The sequence below is a fragment of the Epinephelus fuscoguttatus genome, linkage group LG12 (assembly GCF_011397635.1).
Source record: "Epinephelus fuscoguttatus linkage group LG12, E.fuscoguttatus.final_Chr_v1".
NCBI classification, from domain to species: domain Eukaryota; kingdom Metazoa; phylum Chordata; class Actinopteri; order Perciformes; family Serranidae; genus Epinephelus; species Epinephelus fuscoguttatus.
Window position 1 is genome coordinate 35,395,379 of NC_064763.1, and position 24,234 is coordinate 35,419,612.

General features: G+C 39.7%; 1 protein-coding gene across 6 annotated transcripts in view; it reads right to left on the reverse strand.

Moving 5' to 3' along the window:
• The window catches only part of jakmip2 (janus kinase and microtubule interacting protein 2), a 52,066-nt gene that overhangs the window by 14,998 nt on the left and 12,834 nt on the right, over nucleotides 1-24,234 (reverse strand). For all 6 annotated transcript variants that reach the window (XM_049591717.1, XM_049591715.1, XM_049591713.1 and 3 more), the window contains exons 2-21: nucleotides 13,801-14,048; nucleotides 12,116-12,370; nucleotides 11,564-11,806; nucleotides 10,910-11,119; nucleotides 7,904-8,002; nucleotides 7,594-7,740; nucleotides 7,353-7,493; nucleotides 5,672-5,728; nucleotides 4,577-4,699; nucleotides 4,256-4,384; nucleotides 3,842-3,925; nucleotides 3,285-3,347; nucleotides 2,799-2,897; nucleotides 2,077-2,178; nucleotides 1,767-1,820; nucleotides 1,613-1,678; nucleotides 1,449-1,517; nucleotides 1,103-1,180; nucleotides 835-885; nucleotides 120-272 (exon numbers count right to left, since the gene is read on the reverse strand). In XM_049591717.1, coding sequence (XP_049447674.1) covers nucleotides 120-272; nucleotides 835-885; nucleotides 1,103-1,180; nucleotides 1,449-1,517; nucleotides 1,613-1,678; nucleotides 1,767-1,820; nucleotides 2,077-2,178; nucleotides 2,799-2,897; nucleotides 3,285-3,347; nucleotides 3,842-3,925; nucleotides 4,256-4,384; nucleotides 4,577-4,699; nucleotides 5,672-5,728; nucleotides 7,353-7,493; nucleotides 7,594-7,740; nucleotides 7,904-8,002; nucleotides 10,910-11,119; nucleotides 11,564-11,806; nucleotides 12,116-12,370; nucleotides 13,801-13,929 — 2,352 coding nt within the window. In that variant the 5' untranslated portion in view covers nucleotides 13,930-14,048. The remainder of the gene's footprint in view (nucleotides 1-119; nucleotides 273-834; nucleotides 886-1,102; nucleotides 1,181-1,448; nucleotides 1,518-1,612; nucleotides 1,679-1,766; nucleotides 1,821-2,076; nucleotides 2,179-2,798; nucleotides 2,898-3,284; nucleotides 3,348-3,841; nucleotides 3,926-4,255; nucleotides 4,385-4,576; nucleotides 4,700-5,671; nucleotides 5,729-7,352; nucleotides 7,494-7,593; nucleotides 7,741-7,903; nucleotides 8,003-10,909; nucleotides 11,120-11,563; nucleotides 11,807-12,115; nucleotides 12,371-13,800; nucleotides 14,049-24,234) is intronic.

Genomic DNA, 24,234 nt, shown 5'->3' on the forward strand with positions numbered 1-24,234 from the left:
GAGAAATTTCCCATTTACAAATTAAACATACACACCTATTTGTACGAAGAGCTCTATTATCACACACAGGCACAAATATACACAGATTTACTGTATCAGCAGTACAGGCATAGACGGACCTGGTGTGCCTGGTGCAGCAGCTCCATTCTCTCCTGGAGGATCTGGCAGTCGTACTCTCGACTCTTCCTCAGCATCTGCCTCCTCAGCTTCTCCACCGCCGTCCGCAGCTCGTCCCTCTGAAGCTCATCCAGAGGTTCACCATACTTTATTACCTAGAGGAAGAAGACAGGCATCAAACACTCTGCGTACCACAATGAATGAAAGCACTAAAAACACTTCAACACACTTATCTCTGGTCCTACGTTTTTTATCAGTACATCAGCACTTTTCATATGAGAATAGGATTCCAGGAAACAAGATTCCTGGAGGATGTCGAAACGCCTCACAGGAATTTTTCCTGACCCTGTTTTCTTAATGTGTGTTCATAATTGTCTCAATAGTCACTAGTTATTCATTTACAGTTAACCCTGCAAATTGGTCATGAGGACTCCATGTAAATGACACAAATGTTCCAGATTAGTTGGATGTGCATGATCACAAGGATGTATATCAAAAGCACATTAAAAGCACTTACACTGTGAGGCACTTCTTCACATTTACAGTCATGTCTTCATTTGATTAACCTCATCCCCCAGGGTGATGTATAAAACAGTAAACACTGAATTATTACGTGTGTGTGTGTGTGTGTGTGTGTGTGTGTGTGTGTGTGTGCATGTGCGTGCGCGCAGTAATTTTCATAACAAGAAGACTGTAACATGTGGTGATGTAAGGCACCTTATCCTGTTGCAGGGCGTTGTATAACGTTGCTTCCAACTCCTGGATTTGCTGCCGGGAGGAAAAAAAGGGCTGTTGTTACATTTAGTGTTATAAACACAAAAAATGCACAACTTTGTATCCGGGGCCTTAACCCAGAAAATAAATTATAAACCTTGTAGGGACCTGACTATTCATCCCCATGTGGGGGACAGAGTCCCACGAGTGACTGTGAACAGATATGGTCCCCACAAAGTGATGTATACCTGAGACACATACACACACGTACCATGTACGCCTGGTCTAGGGCCTGTTTTCTGTAGTCCAGCTCCTCTTCTAGATATCCTTTCTGTTTACAGAACATTTCCTATAAAGAATATGCAAGTCAGCAGGAAAAAGTTTAAATTTTTTATAATACTCCAGTACTGCAGTGCAATACATAATACTTGATTTAAACCAGTACTACTTGGGTCTAAGTGCTACGGGGAATAGCAGGTCTCCTGTCATCTTTATTCATATCAAGATGGACTGGAGTCACTGTGGGCCATTACAAGTAAGAAAAAAAGTTTATTCAAGCAGGAGGCCACTGAGGTAAACAGAAAGGTGACATCATCCAAAAAATTGTTGCGACTGACCATCTCTATTTCCAGGTCCATCATCTTCTGGTGCAGCGCTGCCTCCGTCCCCTCAATCTGCTGAATCCACTAGAGGGCAACAAACAGCAAAACATGAGTCAGCACAGCACAAACTACTCTAACTTATGTTATCAGAAGGAACATAATATGGTCTCCAAACTTACCTTTTCTGCTAGTGACAAAACAGTACTGGCCTGGATAATGGCCACTTGCTCCTCATTTCTTAAGTTCTGTACAAAAGGGAAAAAAACAAACTTCTATTAAAAATGTGTCTGTTTTACAGTCATATGTTGATATGTTAAATTCCATATGAATTACCCCGTTGTCTCCCAGGATGTCTAGAAGTTTGATGAGGTCTGGTATGCACACGTCCTGTAAAGAAAACAGAATAAAAACCTATGTAGACCATACAAAAAATGGCATTTAACTTCAGATTCTATTGATGTTTGCTTGTTAAGCTTGTGCTGAAAACAAAAATGTGGCATGCTCTTAAAAGAAAAAAAAAATACAAAGCATGGATTTTCACAGCACACAATACTTTTGGGATCTGTCACAGTGGGAACTCATGCTTTTATACTTCATGACAAATTAGTATAGTTAGAGCAAAGGAGTCCTTCTCATTGCGTACCTTGACCCCCTCTTTCATACAGTAGATCTGCAGTGCACTGACTCCCTCAGAGAACGGATGCATCCTCAGGTGGTTGAATGGTGGGGACCTCCTCTCACGCTCCTAAGACAACAGAAGTATACATTTCATTGCACAGTGACTCCTGTTGACTCTGTGTTAGACCTGGATAAAACAGTTATTGCAGATTTGTTAGCTTAATTAAGACTGTACTCAGGTTGAAATCAATATTGATAGTCAGAGATGAACACATTTTCCTGCATTAGTCCTCGTTTCCACTTGTGTGACTTCTTTCTTTTTCCACTGATGATGTTTAAGTTTCAGTAGGTGGTGCTCTTTGCTTTGTTCAGCCATGAAAATGCTGACTACCCTTATTTCAAACAAATTGCTGCTGTCATCTGTGAAAGCATCACAAGCAATGATAAAAGCCTTTAATTAAAATTAAGGTTAAATCCCTGTGATGTTGCATCCATTCATTTCAACACTCTGACACATCTGAGCGATCTGCTCTCCTTTCTGCTCACTAGGTGGCAGCTCAGACCCCACAAGCTGCCGTCAGTATCTGCACTGCAGCACAGAGGGAACACAAAGACTGCTGTCAGCCAGTGATCAGCCTGACTGACAGACTGGTGGGCTGCCTGTTCACGTAGCTGAATGGCTAACTTGACAGGATTTCAACACAGCTGCTTCAACAAGGGCATGGTAGGAAATTCTGTCTCACTCACCTCGAGCTCCAGTATCCTGAACTCCAGCAGTTCATTCTGGTCTTTGGAGTCTTGCAGCTCCTGCTGCGCTCGATTGCACTCTGACTCCATCTTGTCCACCTGGACACCACAGAGAGTCAGAATTAATTTCGTTGTTCACAAATTAGACTGTAGCTACAATTTGTTATGTAATATGATGGAGATAAAGAAGCAGCTGGGTGAGTCATAACTGTAAGAGACAACCTCAACACTGCAAGACTTAGCACAATGCTAATTAGCAAATGTACCATCTGTGACAGGCGCCATCAGACTGATAAAAAAAAAAATTCTAATTTTTTCAGTAATACCAGTGCTGTGCAAAGAACAAGGTAACTAATCTTGGGACAAAAGAATGTCTATATGAGCAAAACATAAATACACTTTCGATCAATCAAATTCCCTTAATGATAATTACTAACAGTGACAAACTGTTTGGTGATCAGGAAAAACAACTAAGTTGAGTCCAACCTTCTCCAATAGCTCCTGATTCCTCCGTAAGAAGAGTTGCTTCTCCTCCACCCATTTGGAGTCCTGACAGTGAGGATAGAGACAGTTGAAGCAATAAGCCATTGAAATAAAGCAAATATATAATTTAACACAATTGTTAAGAGATTAGAATAAAGACAAATTCCAAATCTAGAGATGGCATGGCAATGAAACAACTGGTTACGCTGATGAGAGGACAGTAGGAAAGGAAAGGAAGTCATTGGTACAACTACCAATATGTTGATTTGTTTTCTTTCAATTCAACCTTTATTGTTGTTCTATATATTTCCCTGAATGAAGTATAAGTCAGGCACATTTAAAAAAAAAATGAGTAAACTTCACATAGATGCCTAGATGTCACACACACAAATGTGTATACACACATTACATCACATTAAGACACGCTATGTGATAGATGTTTATTTGTTAAAGGGTGTGCCTCTAATCTTTATATATTGCTTGTTGTTCCTTTTGTTTTGTCCACCACCCTATGTTCGCATTCACCTGCCTTGATTCATGTGTATGCTCGTGTGTCCTACCTGCCCCTTCAGGGTCAGTTCCTTCTCCAAGTCCTCTATTTTGGCTTTATACCTGAGCACGTCTGCTTGGAGCTGCTCCTGAGCCTGAAACATGAGCAAAACAAACAATCATTACACACTATAGCACTGTTACTCAAGTGGGGGTCCCAAAGGAATCTGTTCTGGTATTCACTTAATCATTAATTTTCCTTTTGGAAAACCAAACAACACAACGCTGAACTTTGAGAATATCTGCTGTCAGACTTCCATAAGCACATTGCTTCAGCATTTCCATTGTTCTGAGAGCTTGACAGGCCACCAGTGCCTCGTTACGGTTGGGTAAAATTGGACCTTGGCTGTTCTAGTTTAGCGAAGGGTAAACTGTGTCTTCATTAGGACAGACACAAGGTAAGAATATTTGGTATGTGTATGTACCTTGGCCTCCATCTCAGCGTCTAGAATGCCCCCTTTCTGTTCCTGCAGCAGGGCATAGGCTCGCTGTAAGGCCTGATACTCTCTGGTCAGCTGACGGAAACGCAGCTCCGACTCCTCGTTGGCTAGACCCTTGATTGACACAGAGGTTAAAGGTCAAAGTCTGTGGCTGACTGGGCTTACAGTACATCCCTGCTGAAATGTAACTGAAAAGATTTGATGGAGTATTAAAACAGAATACATTCAAGATATTGATTGAAATCTAGTCATTGTGACACTCCTTAGCTTTCTTTGCGACTTGACAAATATGAGGCAAGTTCTTACATCCTCCAGGTCTTCATCAGGAGTAGCAGGAGTTCTGTCCATCCGGAACGACGCCACTGATGACGTCTCCGAGTCCATAGATTCTTCATCGTACCCAAAGAAGGTGTCTACTACGATGTGCCTCTGCAGAGGAGGGAGTTGGAAGATTTATAGATCTAGTAACTGATGGTGACTGTCAAGCAGTCAATATGCTCCATTAACATGACCTTAGATTAAATGCTTCAGTGTCCTTTCCATCTCCTTTCCTTTGTATTCAGCTAATATTCTTGTTCTATGGCGTGCTGAAGTAACTGATTAAGCAGCAAGATTATCATTTAAATGTGAATTAAACTTGCATGACAACATTAGTTTGTCATTTTTAACATTCATTGCTGCACACTGCTGATTCTGCTCATCTGGAATCTGTGAAAACAGGTCACACTGGAGTTACATGACTGTTTTCTCAAGATAAGAAAACAAGTCATATGAAATCATATGCTCTGCTGACCTTACACGGTTTTTGTGTTTTATTCTACACTGACAAGTCAAATGCTGCTCAGCTGACAAGCTATCTATGTTATTTCTTGAAAACTATACAATGATGCATGTCAGTCTATCCTGTCAGAGTCATGCCGTCTTCCTTCTGATTTCTGGGTTTGGTAATCAGGTTTAATGTGTGTTTCAGAGGTTATAATTTCCCACAACTGGTGATCTAATGTACTCCAGCAGTAGATGTGATTGTAGGATTGAACTAACTTGCAATTCTGACATTACTTCAAAGTCTGATGGTGAAGTTGTTTTTAAAATTTGTTTTCTTTGCTACTGCATGACTCCTTACAGGTTCTGCTTCTACAGGGCTCACTTGACTACACACAGAGCCATGAAAATACCTTTAACAAAGGTTTAAAAAGAGTAGTTTTAACACAAAGTTGGAAACGATCTTCACAAAAGATACCCCTTAGCTTCTCAATAATACCAGCTCTTCAAAAGTGAAGAAAGATTTAATTGTTTTCTAAAGAATACACTGTTGCTAATTATATGATTAAAGGTTTTCTATAATAGAAACCAAACTAAGTGCACTTCAAGATAAATAGAAACAAATTTAATTCTCACTACCTTAATTGGCCTTGAACTTCTTTTATGTCTTTTCTTTCTTAGTAGTTTTTCTCGGTCCTGGAAAGACAGACAAATGGAAAGAAGATACCACATTTCTGTAAGATGATCATTTTTTTTCTTTCTGTTCTTTTTAAATTACAGAAAGAAAAATAAATCAATGACAATACAACAGTGAAAGAAGCAGCTTCACACAATTCATTGAGGATGTTAGGAATCATAGGATGTTGATGGAGTTAAGTTTCTAACTCCCAATTCACATGTCAAAAGTTTTTTGGTTATCAAGCCTGAGCTTTGGGTTTGCAGTTTGATCATTGAGGATATTCATTTATTACTAGTCCATACCCGGGGATGTATTACGTATAGAGGAATAAGAAATCAAAGACAGTATATTAGAGGAGATGCAAAATCAGAGCACTGTAAATGCACTGTGTAATAAATATTAATGTAAGACAAACAATGCACACTGTATTTAGAAAAATGCTTTATGGCAAAATACATGGCGCATAGTTTTGGCTGATGGCATGGAGGCATGCGCGTGTGCGGGGCCGTGCACAGGTACACACATACAGGTTTCGATCCACAAGTGTTGGAGATGAAGGCTTCCCAGCCAAACTGTGGTCCCACCATCGCAGGTGTTTTCGAAGTGGTCTCTGTGCATGCGCAGCTCGCACTGCTAATGGTGCTCACAGTATGACTGGGTAGTGGACAAAAACGCGAATATAAACAGTAGAAATGTGGGAAAAATGCAAAAATAGCATCGTGGCTGTCTGCACATGACCAAGATGAAAGCGTATGTGCAAGTTCAGAGAAGTAGGTCAAAACAGCAAGGAGGAAAACGGATGATGACAGACAGACAGACAGACGGACGGACAGACGGAGGGAGGGACAGAGGTTTCTCCATTTAATAGTATGATATCTGTAAAATCAGCTATATCGAGTGCGTGGTTACAAGTAAAGATGTAAAGCACAAGTTGTGTCATGATATAATATTATATCGCTTCTATGGACAACAATAAGATATTTGCAAAAATTTCAAAGTCTGCCACACTATGCTATGATTGCGATTCAGTTAAATTCAGGGGCCTGCGATCCATGTGAGACTATCAGAAAATATCCTCATTGTCTTTTCTTGGCTGCTTACCATAGTCTGCCTGATTCCAGGCCACTAGCACTGTTTCAGTGTTTAGCAGGGAGGTGTGCTTGGACAGAAATGGTGACACAGACATGTCATGGGAATTTCAATATAAAGGCATATCTTAAAGATAATGATAGGTATCGATATTTTCACTTTGCATTGATGATATAAAATTGTTGATCACTGAATCAATAATTGATCCACATCAATGTATTATTAGTATTACTGATTACAAGTACATTGTACATTCAGTTGGTGCAGCAACAGTGGTGGGAATATAATATTCCAGAAATATAATTTTTTTTATGTTTAATGATCTAAAAATTTAAAATTCTTACACTTTTCGATATATTTATCCAACAAAAAATATGCACTATAGTATATGTATACATATATACATATATAAATATCTATATATGTATGTGGAGCATTTCCACGTGAGCTCAGGATCAACTCTCATGGTCCTGACTGTCTATGCGAACTACAGAAAAAAAAACACAAAGACATGATTATTCACACCCTCATTACGTAAGGAAAAAAACATACTCTTGTCAGCTCATCAATCATGCTTTGTTGCTCCAGGACTTGAAGCTTGAGAAAGGCTATTTCCTGGTCATCATGTGCTTGGTCCAGGTCATTCAGAGACTTCAGCTTCTTCAGTGGAGGATGGGAGCTGATCTTCTCCTTCTGTGGACACACAGCACCCATCTGTAAGTCAGCCTCTCCCTCTTGCTTAAAAAGTGCTAATGGTATTCACTGTACGATAATAATATGATTCTGTGCTGACCATCTCATGGTTCTCCTTGGCCAGGCTCTTGAGTTTCTCCTCCAGCTTCTGGATAGTCTGAGTCAAATCATCATTCCTTTTACTCAGCAGCTTGTTCTTGTCCAGCAGGGGCTTACACTGCTTCTCTGACTCTCGAACTCGCTTTAGCTGGCGGAGAGAAAGGGACACAAGGATAGATTAAATTGAGACAGACATGAGGAAGGTGGACAGCAAACTACGGGAGCAGGGAGATTTAAAGGAACGGCAGAGAGTGACAGAAGGAAGAGAGAGCAGGAGATACATAATCTTTAAATAAATCATTTTGTCATACCAGTTCATTCCTCTCATCGACCAGCAGTGAGTTGCGGTCCTCTAATTTGCGTATAGTCGAGTTGAGTTCAGCAATGCGCCTCTGGTTTCTCCTCATGTCCTGAAACAAGCAAACAACGATTTCTAATTTCACTAATCCAATCACTAGCCAACAAGGAAAGAAAAGGAATAAAACATCAATAAGAAAAATAAATAATTACGAGTTAAGATATACATAAGGCGCATAAGAATAATTACTTTAAAAGGATAATATAAAATCAGTGAAGAGATAAGTTTTTAGCTTTCTTCTAAAGATATCTAGCCAGTTGGCTTCCCTGATATCTAAAGGTAGTGTGTTCCAGAGCTTAGGGGCGTAAGTAACAAAGGCCGCATCCCCAATTTTCCTTTGACCGTTGTAGGGAACCTCCAGTAATCCAGCAGCAGATGATCGAAGTGTTGTTGGAGGCAGATAGTGAATAAGGGAGTTAGCGATGTAGTTTGGTCCTAGCCCATGAAGTGCTTTGTATACAAGGAGGAGGGCCTTTAAGTCAAGCTGTTACAGGAAGCCAGTGTAGGGCAGCTAAAACTGGACTAATGTGCTCTCTCTTCCTGGTTCTAGTTAACAACCGAGCAGCAGAGTTTTAATAAGCTGAAGTCTCTCAGTGGTTCTTTTAGGAAGGCTGGTAAAAAGTACATTACAGTAGTCAAGCTAATGGAGCTAATTTCCCCAGATTACTGGACATCTTTTCTCTTTTTGTTTTGGGGCCAACTAACAGAATTTCTGTTTTGTCTTCATTTAACTTTAAGAAATTATTGCTCATCCAATTGTTCACTGCCACGAGACAGTTAGTGATGGAGTTTATCGCTGCAGCATAATTTGGTTCAGCGGATACGTACAGTTGTGTGTCATCCACATAGCTATGGAAGTTCACGTTATGCTCTCTGATGATGTCACCAAGTGGCAACATGTATAATGAGAATAATAATGGACCAAGACAACTCCCTTGTGGAACTCCATAGCAGTTGTCATGTTCCTTAGACACATGATCTCCTAGACTGACGTAGAACTTTCTCCCTTTGATACATGTTTTAAACCAGTGTACTACACAGTCAGAAAGACCAACCAACTTTTTGAGGCGACTGATTAGTATGTCGTGGTCAATCGTGTCAAACGCTGCATTAAGGTCTAAGAGGATAAGAATTGAGACTTTATTTTCATCAGAATTAAGTCTGAGGTCACTGATGATTTTAGCAGGAGCTGTTTCAGTGCTGCGGTATTTTCTGCAGCCTGACTGAAATTCCTCCAGGATATTACTTTCTTTAAGGAAGGCGATTATTTGCACTGAAACTATTTTTTCAAGTATCTTGCTAATGAATGGAAGGTTTGATATTGGTCTATAGCTGCTTAGTGCATTACTATCTAGGTTGGGTTTCTTTAGTAAGGGTTTTACAACAGCTGTTTTGACTGTGTCTGGGAAGATGCCAGTTTGAAGTGACGTGTTTATAATTGTTAGGACATGACTTGATACACTGTTGAACACCCGTTTAAAGAATGCTGTTGGCACACGGTCAATACATGAGGTAGAGGAGTTACACTCAGTGACAGTCTTACAAAGCTCAGATAATGTAATGCTGGTGAATTTCCCCATGGCTGCATCATTTTTTTTTTTACAGGATTTGCTAAAATCATCCATGTTTACTTAAGTACCTGAAACAGCAGCAACAGTGGTTCTAATTGATGATATTTTGTTATTGAATAACAAAGCATGTTCTTCACATTTAGATGTAGAGAACTGTGGAGGGGTGGGGGCAGTGTTGAGTAGCTGGTCGATAGTGGAGAACAATGTTCTAGTATTTCCTGAATTCTCTGTAATGATTTTGGAGAAATAGTTTTTTCTTGCCAATACGTATTGCCTTGTTATAGGCGGTCATGGCTTGTTTGTATATATTATAATGAATTGTGAGCCTAGTCTTCCTCCACTTTCTTTCAGCCACCCGACAAGCTCTCTTGATTTCTTTAACACTATTATCTCCTTTTTACCTTCAGTGGCGCAACAGTACTTAAAGCAGCTGACAGGGTGTTGCTGAATTGTTCAACCATGTCATTTAGAGTGAAATCATCACTGTGTGGCTCAAATGTCTGTCTTTGTGCCCTGTCCTTTGCATTTATCCACATATTTTTGTTAGAATAAGGCGTCCCAAGGGCGTAACGAAGGTTGGCGCTGAGCAGTCTGGAGCCAGTGATGTTTGGATTAACTCCATCTGGCTGGAAATGATCCTTACAATTCCAAAAGATATTGAAATTGTCACACCTACCACATTAGAAGTCGGTGTTATGAGCTGACACGCTTTAATCCTGACAATTGTTATGTTTTCTTTTTTTGACTTTGAGCTGATCATGGGACTTGAAATGCTGCATCGCATCTCTCATGCTTCTGGCAAGTTAAAGGGAGCACAAAACAAATTCAGAGCGCCACTCAGTCTGCGAGTCAACATTTGTGCAATCCATGCATGCACTTGATTCTGAGTCTGCTGTCTCAATTGTTCCCTGCTGTTTTGGCTGCTTCTGAGCCCTTGAGATTGTAACACACACCTACATCTGGATGTCATAGTCATGTCTTTTACAAGGTTAAAGCCTGCACTCGGAAAGTAAAGTCACTTTTTGAGTATATTGCTTCTCTGTAAGGAGCTGTTGGCGCCCATATGACTGTTTAAGAGATTCTGTGCTCTCAGTTTGAGTTTGCTCTCAGGGGATTCAGACTGCAAATGTGAGTGTGAGCAGCTTTGATCATTACGAGCATGAGAATCCCTATTGCTGGCTCAAATGTAGTTACACAAGTCTTTTACATGCTCAAATCAAGGGTTACAAAACTAGTCCTGGCACACTGGCACTTGAGCTACAAAGTGGTATTCAAGAGCTAAAGCAAGAAGGAAAAAGTGGAGCTCAAGAGGAAGGAAGGCTTGCAGTTTCTCTCGGTTGATATGAATGAATGAAGCATGAAACTTCTTGCTATTCCTCTCTACTTACTGGGCTACCACAGTGCTCAGCTCCATCTCCAGCTCTGCCTGGGATTTCTCTTTTCGGGCTCCCCAGGCCGCACTCAGCCTCCTTGACGAGGAACAGCTGTTCGTCCAGGGCGTCCTTCTGAAGCTGGAGCTTCTGTAAAAAACCTGCTGTTGATTCCAGTTCCTTCTCCAGAGCAAAGATGGTGCGGTCTTTAGATTTGATTTCATCCACCTACAGCGAAGGAGAAGGACATAGTATTACAGAAAATGCTGAAAAGACATTATTTGCTTCTGTTGAAGGGTGTTCTTTTATTATTTCCAATGCCACTCTGCTAACTTTTATCATTCACCTTGTAAAAAGACAAGGACAGTTATTAAGCTGAAAGTCATGTGACTCAAGAGAGTAAAAATAGCAGACATCTGGTTTCTGCTCTTCCATTATGGGTGTCTTATCGTATAGTACAGGCACTTTTCTTTTAACATTTGGTACATTTCCCTGCAGCTCTACTACTCTTTCAGATAGTTCACAAGAAACTTAAAAGTAGCTGATGTGACAGGACAAAAATCTACCCCACTGCACTCCATCCCTGCTCCCATGCTGCACAGATATCCAACATCTGACAATGGTTATAATCATGTCAGCTGTTAAGTATTCACTTACAGTGACTGTACCTACCAGTCTGCGGATGTCCCTCTCACAGTCCCACTTGATCTTGGAGATCTGCTCCTGGTGCTGCTGGTGCTCCACCCGCAGGTCACCAGCCTTCATCTTGTCAGACTGGATCATGGTGCTGAGAGCCTCATCGGTCTGCTTCTTGAGACTCTTCAGCTCGGCGATCTCCTGCAAGAGCTTCACTCTCTCCTGGTCAAAGAAGCGCCGTGCGTCTTCCTTGGCTTCCAGGGTCAGCGCTGTGCGCACCTGAAGAGGCAGGGGCGGGAAAGAAGAGGGGTGTTGATGAGGTTTGGCAGGATTTCCTCGTAACACTTGTCAGGAATTTTTTTTAGATTATCTGGGGGAAGGAAGGGTGAGTAATGAGTGTTTATTTCTAGTGCTCCCCTATCTGGAGCTTCTCCTCAGAAGTGAAGGTGACTGCCCTCTCTGTCCTGGTTTACTTCCACAGCTGCTTTGGGATTTTGTTTTGGGAGAAATGTATCAGTTTATTTTGGCACATCTCTTTCACAACTGCAAAATCAAACATTAGCTTCTCTTCCTCTTTTTTAACCTCACCTTCTCTCCGCTGCCGTCACGCATGGCATTCAGTGCGGCTTTGAGCCTCTGGTTCTCCTGCTCTTTGATTTTGGCGTGGCGGGCCAGCTCCTGCTCATGTTGCCGCGTCAGGTTTTCCCTGAGAGCCTGGAGCTCCTTTTGCTTTTCCTCGTGCCACTTGGCCCGCTGCTCTGTCAACATGGCAGTGTGACGGTGCTGCTCCTGCTCTCGCACCCGCTTCACCTCCTGGACCTTGTCGCGCTCTAGTTTGCTCACCTTTGAGATGAGCGACAGAGAAAGAGGAACAGGGTTATTTTAAACAACTGGCAGGTGTCAGACATTGCTTTTGAATATTTGACAAACTGACGTCGTTATTTTGATTTTCTTCATTTACTTAAAATTGTTTCAGTTGAGGTGAAAATGTCATTAATCTTTTTAAGGGTGTAGTAATGGTCTAAAACATGGAGGGAACAGAATCAAGTTGGATGTTCTTTAATCAGGAAAAAAGTGAACACCATTTCATGCAAATATATGAATTTACATGAACAACAATGTGTAAAATGCTCCATTTCTAATTCAATAAGCCTATAATCACGCAAAGTTTTCTTGATAGAGATCTGATACTTCATGCAGCACCTTTACTACTCTCCTGTCCTGTTTTTGATTTATGATCAATTGTAATTTTTTGGACTTCAATTGTAAAAGATCAAATGATTGTTTTAACACAAAATCTATCTCCCAGGCTGTGTACTGCCGAAACAAGCTCTACAAGTAAATGTCCAACCTCCGCACTTATAGACTGAACCCTGTCATAGTACCATGATATGTTCACCATCATCACGTCAAGTCTGTGAGAGCACTGAGCCATGACAGGACTTCAGAGCTCAATTCAGAGCTCCAAAAGTAAATATGGTACATAATGGAAGTTATTTTAACTCCTTTCTTTTACATCGCCACATCGTTTTTTGAACTATGGTTAATCTTCCAAGCAAGATCCAGTGAAGTCTGCATGCCAAGCAGACTCTCTGGAAGTTCTCTGAAAGTTTGCCCTTCCTGGTTCACTTCATGAATTATGCATTTGGACAGCCCTGAGCAAGTGCGATGCGGTCGGAACATTTAGATTTAGCCAAGATAGAACAGTTTGCATGTAACCTGAGAGGTGAAACCAAGTCAAAAAAGGAATAAAAAATAAAAATAGGCCGCAAATTAGGAGGGCATCATTTCCCTTGGGATGAGAGGGATGTTCCCCCTCAGTACGCCCTTGCATGAATTAAAGCACAAAGTCTCGAATGTAAGAGAGGTGTCGCACTTTGAGTCCTCACTGGCATGTGGCCAGTTTTGTACATGTAACATACAGCAAACTAATGTAATACACGGTGTTCTGTAGTTTACTGAATGAATGTATAGTGTACGATAAAGTCACAATGCAGCACTTTACCATTAACTGAACATGTGAAACTGTAACACAAGCATGACATATAGCTTTAGTGTCATGTCACAAGATGTACTTGCACCTGGCCATGTGCAGCTTGTAGTGTCCAAAGGTTGCTGTAAACATTCCATTTAAAGTGTCCTTATTTTTTTGGACCTGGCCTTTAAAAACATTACAAGCCAGTGTGACTTATGGCTTTGTGGAAGTATTGAGAGTGAGCTACAATATTTGAAATACTCAGGGCAAATGTGTGTATTGTGATTCTGAACAGTACCTTGCATTTTTCTTGGTGTAGCTCTATCTGAATGTCAGTCAGCTTGGACCTGAGATCTTCATTGGCTGCCTGCAGGGCAGAGATGAGCGCTTCGGGCTTCTCGCTCTTCGTACGCCCTTTCTTGGCCATTGAGTCAATTACTAGAGAGGGTCTTCTAATGCTTTCATTGAGACTTCACAGAAACTTTCCGAGGCGCTCCCAAGGTTTCCAGTTCCTCCTCTTCCTCATTCTCCTATCAGAAAAAAGGGCTTGGGTGTGGAGGAGAAACAAAGAGGGGAAAGAATGAGAGAGTGCAGAATGCAGCGGTGACATATGAACACGTAGCTCAGGTGCAGACTAGCTTGTGCTTCCAAGTGTGTGTTTGTGTGAGCAAGTGAGAAGTGTTGGTAGTGAAAGATTACAGATACACGCTAGACTCCAAATCTATATGTGAACAAAAAAAAGACCCTGCAGCCTCAACTGGGTCTGGAAGGCTATACTGTGGCACAGAGGTGCTTTGAGCTAAATGCTAATATCAGCATGCTAACATGCATTAGCATTATGATGTTTAGCAGCTTGTTCATCATGTTCACCATCTTAGTTTATCATTTAGCAACATTATCCGCTACTTGCATTTATACACCTGAATCCCTGCATTGTTGACTGTCCTGTTGCATTTTGGGTAATGAAGGCATCAGGTTTTGACAATCAAGAGGAATACATGGAATATAAAATAAATTGTTTCTGGTTCTGCTGCTTAAATGTTGATCCTTTTCGTCTGAACACTGTCCATTATGAGTCTGTTATTGTGTAAGTGCATTGTGGCAAATGTCCAGTGTGTAGGACTTAGTGGCGTCTAGCAGTGAGGTTGTAGTACTGAAACTGTGTGGAAGAAATAAGGTGGCCGACGCTAAAATGCAAAAACGCAAATGGACCTATCAAGAGCCTTTCAGGGGCCTAAACATAGACAGTGCAGGCAGTGTGGTTGCACTGGGGCCCGTGAGGTGGGGGGCCCATAGAGATTTGGCTTTCCAACAGTGTTTTAGGTGGAGAATGGGCCCTTGTGAGTTTTCAGAGGAACTCTCATTAAAATTAAAAGCCATGTCATTTGCTATACATGCACATGAAAAAGGAAAACCCATCTCCATCATGTTTTTTTTTTTCCTTTGTTTTTGTAAAGTAGTCGGTAGCATCTATAACAAAATTACAAGCTTATTCCAAATAAACTATAATAAACTATTACTACTTTGGTATTTTTTATGATATACAGATATGCAATGATGATTACAGGGTAATATGTATGTTAACGTTATCCAGTGTCTCGTCTCTTATCATGTGGCGATTTACTATTGGGCCCATCATAACTACCTTACGCCACTGGAGCCACTGTTTGGTTTGTCCATTATGGGCCACTGTAAAACAGCCCCATTATGACCTAAGCAGACATAGACGGCTCATCCTACGGTAACAAAAACACAATGATTCTTAGTTTCACGTGATTCTTACATAATTATGAATATTATATGCCATTTTTGCCAATAGATGCCCCTGAATCCTACACACTGAACCTTTAAGGGATGTTCAAAGTAATTACAATTTTTGTGGGGAACATGAATGCTGTACCAACTTTCAAGGCCATTCATCTAATGAAGACAACATATTAAAGTTATAAGTTAAAGCAATTATTTCTAACATGTTCCCAATATGTTAGAAGACAAAGACGACACAAAGAAGCACAATATATTCAATAAAAAAATTAAACAAACAGAATCCTGAAATCCAAAAACACAAAAAAGGACAGCTAAAACAACAATGTCATTTCAAAATTCATCTGTTACCCAACTCCTTAGGTGTTATGTATTGGTACTACAGTAGTAAGTGATTAGTAATAATGTTACAGGCTTAAAGAAACTTCCATTGGGTTAACAAGTAGGCCATGAAATGATCTTGACTAAACAGTCATGGATGTGTAAAATACTAGAAGCATGCCTTTTGGAACAAATGGTTGTCTGGGTACGCAGACTCAGTGGTTATCCTTCCTGCCCTGCTATTTGCCTTTTCTTCCTGCACTGTTTGAGGTCAGCTGAAAGCCAATGACCTGCTGAGTGCTGCAGACAGACATGTTTAGGGCGTACACTAATGTAGCAGGGCTCAGACTAACGGAATGAGAGAGACTGAATGCTCTGAGCCATCCCATAACACTCTGTGAGACCATTAACATTCAGGTTGACATGGGAAGGACAATTTTCTTTTTAAATTCCCAACATATTCTGTCATCCTGTCAGATTAAGTCTGCATTACCACAATGTGTGTGTATGTGTAATTCAAACTTTGCAACATAGGTAGAAAAATAAAGTTTCATAAAGCACATTAAGTGTATACCACAGAAATACACATAATACATAATCTGTAAGGCTTCTTGCATCAGATGAAAAAGCCTGGTTGGAAGAAGAGACGGGACCTTTGTTATCTGTGTGTACAGGGAACTGAACTGAGTCCGTGTTTGCACAGCCCTCCCTACCTACACATCCACATACAACTGTCCTTACGTACAGTACAAGCTATTCTTTGGTGGGGTTCAGACTCCAGACTGCTACGAGGAGAACTCAGAGGCTATTTTGAAATGTTAAGATAAGATAAGATACACCTTTATTGATCCCATAATTGAGAAATTCCAGTGTTACAGCAGTCAAGGGGAAAGAGTCAGATTAAAGATTTCAAAATTTAAACTTAAAACTTAAAAAACTAGGCATGCAAAGTAAGTACAAAAATACAAGAAACGGCTATGTCAGATAAGTTATGTCAAATAATAGTGTGTCCCCATTACACAGAGATCTATAAACTCACTCAAGGACACCTGACAGATAAACAGATGTCAGTGCAAATGTACTACATTTTGCGTTCAGTGTCATGGATTGAACCTTACTGGTTGGCTAAACAAATGCAGTTGGACACAATGTGACTGTACTATTGATTCATTACAAAACAAACCAACCTCTACGGGGACTTGGCATCAAAATTATGCTTTAAAGGAATATTTCACCCACTAAATGACCATTTATATATTAATTTTCAGGGCTGTGTATTTAATTCATGAAGAAAACCTTTTTTGTTCTCACATGCCTTTAGTGAACGAAGAATCCAAAAACAGCAAACATTGCTGATTAACTGAAGTCACTGGGGGGCTCAGCACTTCCCAAACATGTAGCATTAGCTTCCCTTTAGCCCAGGGGTGAAGGTTAAGTTTTTTTTGTTTGTTTGTTTGTTTTTAATATTTTCATTTTTATTAATCATTGTCGTAGGCCTAAAGAAATTCTTACATTAAAAAATGGATAACAAAAATGCAAAAACTGCAAAAATGGATAACCTATGCACTGAATTTAAAAAAGGAAAATCAAAAAAAAAAAGTTTTAACATTTCGTCAACTCAAATGTGCGTCATATGTCTACGACCTGGCACCTTTTCCACTAAATTCTGCCAAACCTTAACAGCAGTGGCGTGTTTTGAACCTCCCTAGCTAGACTAGTAATTGATTCCAAATCTATAAAAGTCTTAGAGGGAAATACAGAATTTAATAGTGCACGGACAGATCTGTTTGCATTCGCCACAAATGCAGCAATGTTAAAATACCAGATAATGATAAATAGCCCACAGAGGAGCCATATTGTGGTAAAACCTATTTTTGAATGCTCATTTAGACCTATTTTTAATGCTGATAGGCTCATTTAGACTTAATACGCAGTGTTACCATAAGGCTCAAAAATGTTTTGTGGCTCAAGGCAGATTTCTTTTTAATTATTTTTGGTCAAAAATGTCTCTCTTGATAGTTGAAGTTGCTGACCTTTGCTTTAGCCCTTACTGACCGGAACTAAAAGGGTAACTATTCCTTTTGCTTTTACCTTTAGTCCTGTTCAACAACCACTGGAACAACTTACATGTGTGGTGTGGTTAAATGTGTGGTTACAGTAACACTTATTTTAAATGTACCATCATTTCCTAAAATTCCTCTAAAATAGGAACTGATATGTACCTGTAACTTCTGGGAGAGGGATTTGGAAAGGACAGTGTTATTTTATAGCATTACCATGTTTTATTTCAAAGATATGTCCTTTCTCAAAACTCTACCCAGCTATGAAGCTACTGTATAAATATTTACTGATTTCTTCCTAAAGATTTGAATTACTGAGTGGATACTCACCATGGGCACAGTGTTAATGTTTTGTAATCTCCTTAAATTCTATTAGTTAAAACATCCCCAAGGTTACACTTTGGTGTTAGATTGTGCACACTGTATGGTACTTGCACAACACATTTCTTGCACATTATGACATGCATGGGAGCTGTGATTGGGGTCAGTCAATTGATTAACCACTTGAGGTCTAACTATCAAAAGGTCACTGGTTCATCACATTTGTTTGAAGAATCTACAGACACAACAAATAGCCTAGCGTATAGCATGTGCTCATTGAAACTGATCCTTATTTGACTGTCTGCATTTTGTGCATTTCTTGAATTTCTATTTCAATTTGTGGTGACATTAAAATCAGATAGTATTACATGATGTTATTATTACTGCACATGCTAATCTCCTATTACAGTAAATAAGGTTTTCTCAAAGTTTGGCTCTTTTATCAGTGTAATTTATGTACTTGCATGCTGAAGGGTTTCCTCACTGTCCACTTATTAACAACCCACAATAGTGCACATGCATATGAACGTGCACACCATGATGCATAGCCATGATGACTCAAGGGGAGTTGGATGGTGTCCGTCATAATCTGAGGAGGGATGACATAACATCGCTTAAAAGATTTTGAGATGCAGATTAGAGATGAAGCGTGATGATCACATTTAGTCAACACGGGCTTGTCATGCTGCGGTGTTACGGGGCCCTTTTAAAAGGGTTCCTGCTCTTTAAGCATCACTTATTGAGGTTGTCCAAGAATACATTTACAAAAACCACTGGACCAGTAACTGCACGGGTTACTGTGTATGCCAGCGCACTGTGTGGAAAAGGAGCAAAGTAACTCTGTTAAACATGACTGAAAATGTTGAAGAGGTTCAAACACTTGGGTCATGTAACAGATTCACACCTATAATCTGCCAGTAATCAGTAACTTCAGGCTAACTTGTGTGTGTGTGTGCTGCATAATGTCATTGTATAGTGTCCACTTTCACACAGAAACATATAAAAGGGAATGGATGCTTTTCTCAAATGAGCACAACATAGCAGCACAATATTGCTGTATTTACACCTCACAATATTTGTGGCAGCAGTTAATATTTTTCCTGGCAATTCATTTCTAATATTTCAAATTAATCAGCCAATCATATTTTATAAAATGTCAAGTCTATATGAGGTTCCACGGTCCAAAGTGATGTGTTAAAAAAGCCAGATTTCGAGAGTGACCTGGTCAAGACGGCAGCATTAAAGGGGAACTAATGTTTTTTTCAACCTGGGCCCTATTTTCCGATCTACTTTTGTCTAAATGAGTGATAGGATGTTCAATATTTGACATTTCTCCAGTACAAAGGTAGGGCTGACGTGCCTGCAGCCTGTGAGCGCGGGCTATATTAAATAATAGGGCACTCAGACAGTGTCAAACAGCGTCAAAATACGTCCACTGAAAGTGCATTTTTTTCACACAGACTCGGATTGTTAAGTAGAATTTTCCGACAACATAGCGGAAAGGAGAAATGAATGTCTGTGTTTACCTTTAGCTGGATTCGGACATGTTCCTCTGCCTGTTGCAATTTTTATTTATTTATTTTTTTAACTTTTTATTTATGCTGTGCAGTTCATACATTCGTCTTCTCACAAATAAGCATTTTGCATTTCTCTTTAACTTTGTATGAATTTAAGTAAAGAAAAAAGTAAGTAAGTGTGCAAGCGATAAAGATATAACCATTTTATATGTTTTTAGTACAATTTCATTTTTTTTTCTCCTTTTCTACTTTAGTTACAGGTCTCAAAAGTAATATTTTCTGTTGCAATTTTAGTATATGTGCTACTGAAGTAATCCTGCTCCCTCTCTCTCCTCGTCCGCTCTTCAGTTTCAATGAGCTCTGCGTCTGTGTACGTCCGTGTACTCTGTGTTCAAATAAAAACGGGCGAGAGAGGGAAAGTCTGGCTCTGAAATCTCACATCTCGTGAGATTTGAGTTGTTGCAGGAAGTTACCGCTGGAGTGACCTTACAAATGTGAGGAGTTACTCTGTTTAGAGTAGTCATGGCTGAATTTTTACCCGATTTTGACCGACTGGATCTGGATGAGCCATTTGAATTTGATGACCGCCTGTATTTATTTGAACACGGAGTACATGGACGTACACAGACGCAGAGCTCATTGAAACTGAAGAGCGGATGAGGAGAGAGAGGGAGCAGTGTTACTTCGATAGCACATATACTAAAATTGCAACAGGCAGAGGAACATATCCGAATCCAGCTAAATGTAAACAAGACGTTCATTTCTCCTTTCCGTTATGTTGTCGGATAATTATACTAACAATCCGAGCCTATCTGTGTGAAAAAAATGCACTTTTAGTGGACGTAATTTGACGTTGTGCCCTATTATTTAATATAGTGCACGCTCACGGGCTGCAGGCAGGTCAGCCCTAGCTTCGTACTGGAGATATGTCAAATATTGAACATCCTATCACTCATTTAGACAAAAGCAGATCGGAAAATAGGGCCCAGGTTGAAAAAAAACATTAGTTCCCCTTTAACATGGATACAACAACAAACACAAACAATACAGACACATACAACTGTCACACACACTACAAATAAGTGATTACAATATCCAGGCAATATGCAATACACTCATGATCAAACTCAGTGGAACATCTTGTGATGATTAAATAATATAGGATTATATATTAGGACAAAATGTACTGAGACTCAGCCTATAAACTACTTGACTCACCCCCTGAAAAATCATTACTGACACAGTTTGTCTGCATCAGACCACCTGACTCCCAGACTGAAATCTTAATGTGTCTCCTAATGCTTAATGCACATAGGATGGGAAATAATGATACAGTCATGGATTCTCTATGGAAGAAATCTTTGTTTTTCATAGTTACTTCCATGTATGACACAATATTGGCTCATCATTTACTGTTAAAGAAGGAAGATCCACACAGCAACAATTTAAGTAAACAGGTAAACCAAACAAAGGTGCCAGCCTGCAGAGACGGCCATCTTGGAACCACCCTGTTCATACAGGCTCCCACTATGTGAGGCCAATTAATTCCTCAATGAGGTGGGAGGGGCCAAACAGGTAGTCATATGGCCCAGGGCCAACACAACTGGAACACCAAACAAGTTAACCTCACAAGGGCTCACATAGAACTCAGTGTCACATCCACACCAGTCTGTTGTCCTATAAGTAGTGTCCATTCCTCCCTTTGCTTTGTTTACGTGTCATCCTTACTCAGCATTCCTTTCTCCAACCTGACAGCCTGAACATGCAGAGTTGGTTTAATATTTTAACACTCGAGGCTACAGCAGCAGATTTCTCTTCCATACAGTAAAGGGAATGTTTACCCAACAGCTGCCTCTTTAGTAAGCTATTCATAGCAGCTCATGGACTGCACTGAGGCGGGAAGTGAGCTTCTTCAACCTGCCCTATACATTTCATAACACTGCATCTGCTGGTTTTCTCTCATACGAGATAGTTATTTTGGTTTCTGCTCCAATCAATATACTGGTGCTGATGTAGTAGCATAATCCAGTTTAATTTTTTTTTTTTTATGCATTATTCATTTTATGACTTCTTTTTTTTTTTTTTTTTTTTTTTTTACAAATAATTATTATATTGGTACCACTATCTGCTGTAAAGCGCCTGTTATGAAAGGCATAAAAGATATAACAAATATCTTCTTAATGGTTGATAATTCATTTAGTGATGCTTTACAGATATAACCTTCAGGTTGCCAGGCTGTGAACATCCCTTTGGCTGGTGTTTATCCTGTTTATTTTGTAAAAATGTTTTTAAAAGTGTTCAAAATCCATTAACAACTGCTTAACAAGATGCTGATAATAGATTTTGGTTGAGATTCTCTGCAGCCTTTTTTCAGGAGGGTAAGGTTCAGATACAAATTAGTCAAAAGGACCTGGCAACACACACATTGTTCTTATTTATGGCTGCTCTGTGAAGCTTTACTAAATAGATTATTAATCATTAATAAAAGCAGCACTTCCCACTTAGAAGTAGGGATTGGCAATATGAAGATGTTATATTGTTATTGAGATCTGGGACTATATATCGTCTTAAATTTTGGATGTAGTTGTATCGTGATATGGCATTAATGGTGTTTTTTCCCTCATTTTAAAGGCTGCATTACAGTAAAGTGATGTAAATTTAACTTACCAAACTTTTGTATTTGTTTTAACGCTTGCTTTAACGCACTTAGATGTTATATTCATATTATTGATGGGGTTTTTTGTAGTATTTTCTTTTCAAATTTTCAATTAAACAAAACATACAGAAAATTTGATAATACAAATAAACAAATAAATAAATAAATAATAAAATAATAAAATAATAAAATTAATAATAAAATAAATAAATACCCCATAATGTAAGAGGCAATATAAATAATCTTGGCTTTATCAGAGGACGTATGGTGTATCACTCTGGTATCCTTCTTCATTCATCCTTACTGACGATTATTGATCAAAAAACTCATTGTGTTATTATTTTCTAAAAACAAAAACAAACAAACAAAACAACAGTCATCCCTAAAACAGCCATCAGAAAAGGGTACTTGCTAAGAAATATTGTTATGTTTGATTTTGACTCCCAGCCCTAGCATTAATGAAATGCTTTTAAGGAGATTTAAAAATATTGAGATATATATCGTGTATCGAAATATAGCCGAAAAATATTGCGATATAATTTTCAGGACATATCGTCCTGCCCTACTTAGAAGACCATTATAAATGGTGCCTTATCGAGAACTGGTACTATAGATTTTGGTGCTGCAACAATTTGTCGATTAATTGGTTAATAAAAAATAAACTGAATATCTTCACATTCTGGACTTTTGATCGGACAAAAATGACACATTTAAAGGGATAATGCACCCAAAAATGAAAATTCAGCCATTATCTACTCACCCTCATGCTGAGGGAGGCCCTGGTGAAGTTTTAGAGTCCTCACATCCCTTGCAGAGATCCAAGGGGGGAGCAGCACAACTGCACACCTAATGGCTGACGGCGCCCCAGACTAACGTCCAAGAACACATAATTGAAACCACAAAATATCTCCATACTGCTCGTCCGTAGTGATCCAAGTGTCCTGAAGACCCGATATAAAAAGTGAGCACGGAGCACAGAGAGGCAGTTAGAGCTACAGGCTACAGTGAGGCTAAAAACAGAGTTCAAATGACGTTTTTCCAAACAACTTTTTATGTCGGGGCTAGTGTTGTGAGGACTCTAAAACCAGAGCCTCCCTCAGCATGAGGGTGAGTAGATAATGGCTGAATTTTCATTTTTGGGTGCACTATCCCTTTAAGACATCACCTTGGACTCACTGTTTTCTTAAATTTTATATACAATTAATCAGTTGAGGGAAAAAATGGCAGATTAATCAATAATGGAAAATAATTGTTAGCCATATTACATTTTGTTGTTATGTATTTTCATTCTGGCTGGTAAAGCTAATAACAATATGCATAAATACTAGTTCTCAGAGTGTTTAAACAAATGTGATGATTCACTGATGACTCATTTACAGCCATCCCAGTCCAACCGAATACACTGCCGTCATGTGCAGCCAACCACAACTCACCATGACTGCTAATACTGTATTAACCTACAAACCATTCACAGCAGCCAGGTAGTGCTCTGGAGGGGTAGACTGGATATGAATTTGCTGTGAGCCCGTGTCAATCTGATTACTGTCATATTCCATTTTCAGACTGCGCCGAGAAATAATCCCCTGGCTAGTCAAATGAACACAACACAGGCACACACAGGCGTACACAGGCGCACACAGGCATCGTGGCCAACACTGGGCCAGACACCGGATGTTGCCTCAACTGTCTAACCTTTTGACTTTCAGTTCTATTTTTGAATGTACTGCTTTATTATCACTCTGCTCTGGGGATATTGATTTTAGGGTCAGGATAAAGGTTAGTTTAACAGCACTGGCCCTTTGTTGGTGAGTTTAGCAAACGGTAGGAAGCAGTTTTGCATATACCCGTGTTTCTCACGGGTATATGCAAATCATATTCTTATTCAACATCCCCCTCTTCTCACATGTCAGGCTGTGCATGTAAATAGTTTCTATTTAAACACAGACAGTTATGATGGGAGATGTCGTATCTCATGTTTAAAGAAAGACTTTTAAGTAACTGGTTCATTACATAGCAGGCAGGGCTGTTTCAAGACACTCTGGGGGCCCTAGGCAAGAGGCACCTTGGAGCACCTTCTGAGTAGTATCATGATA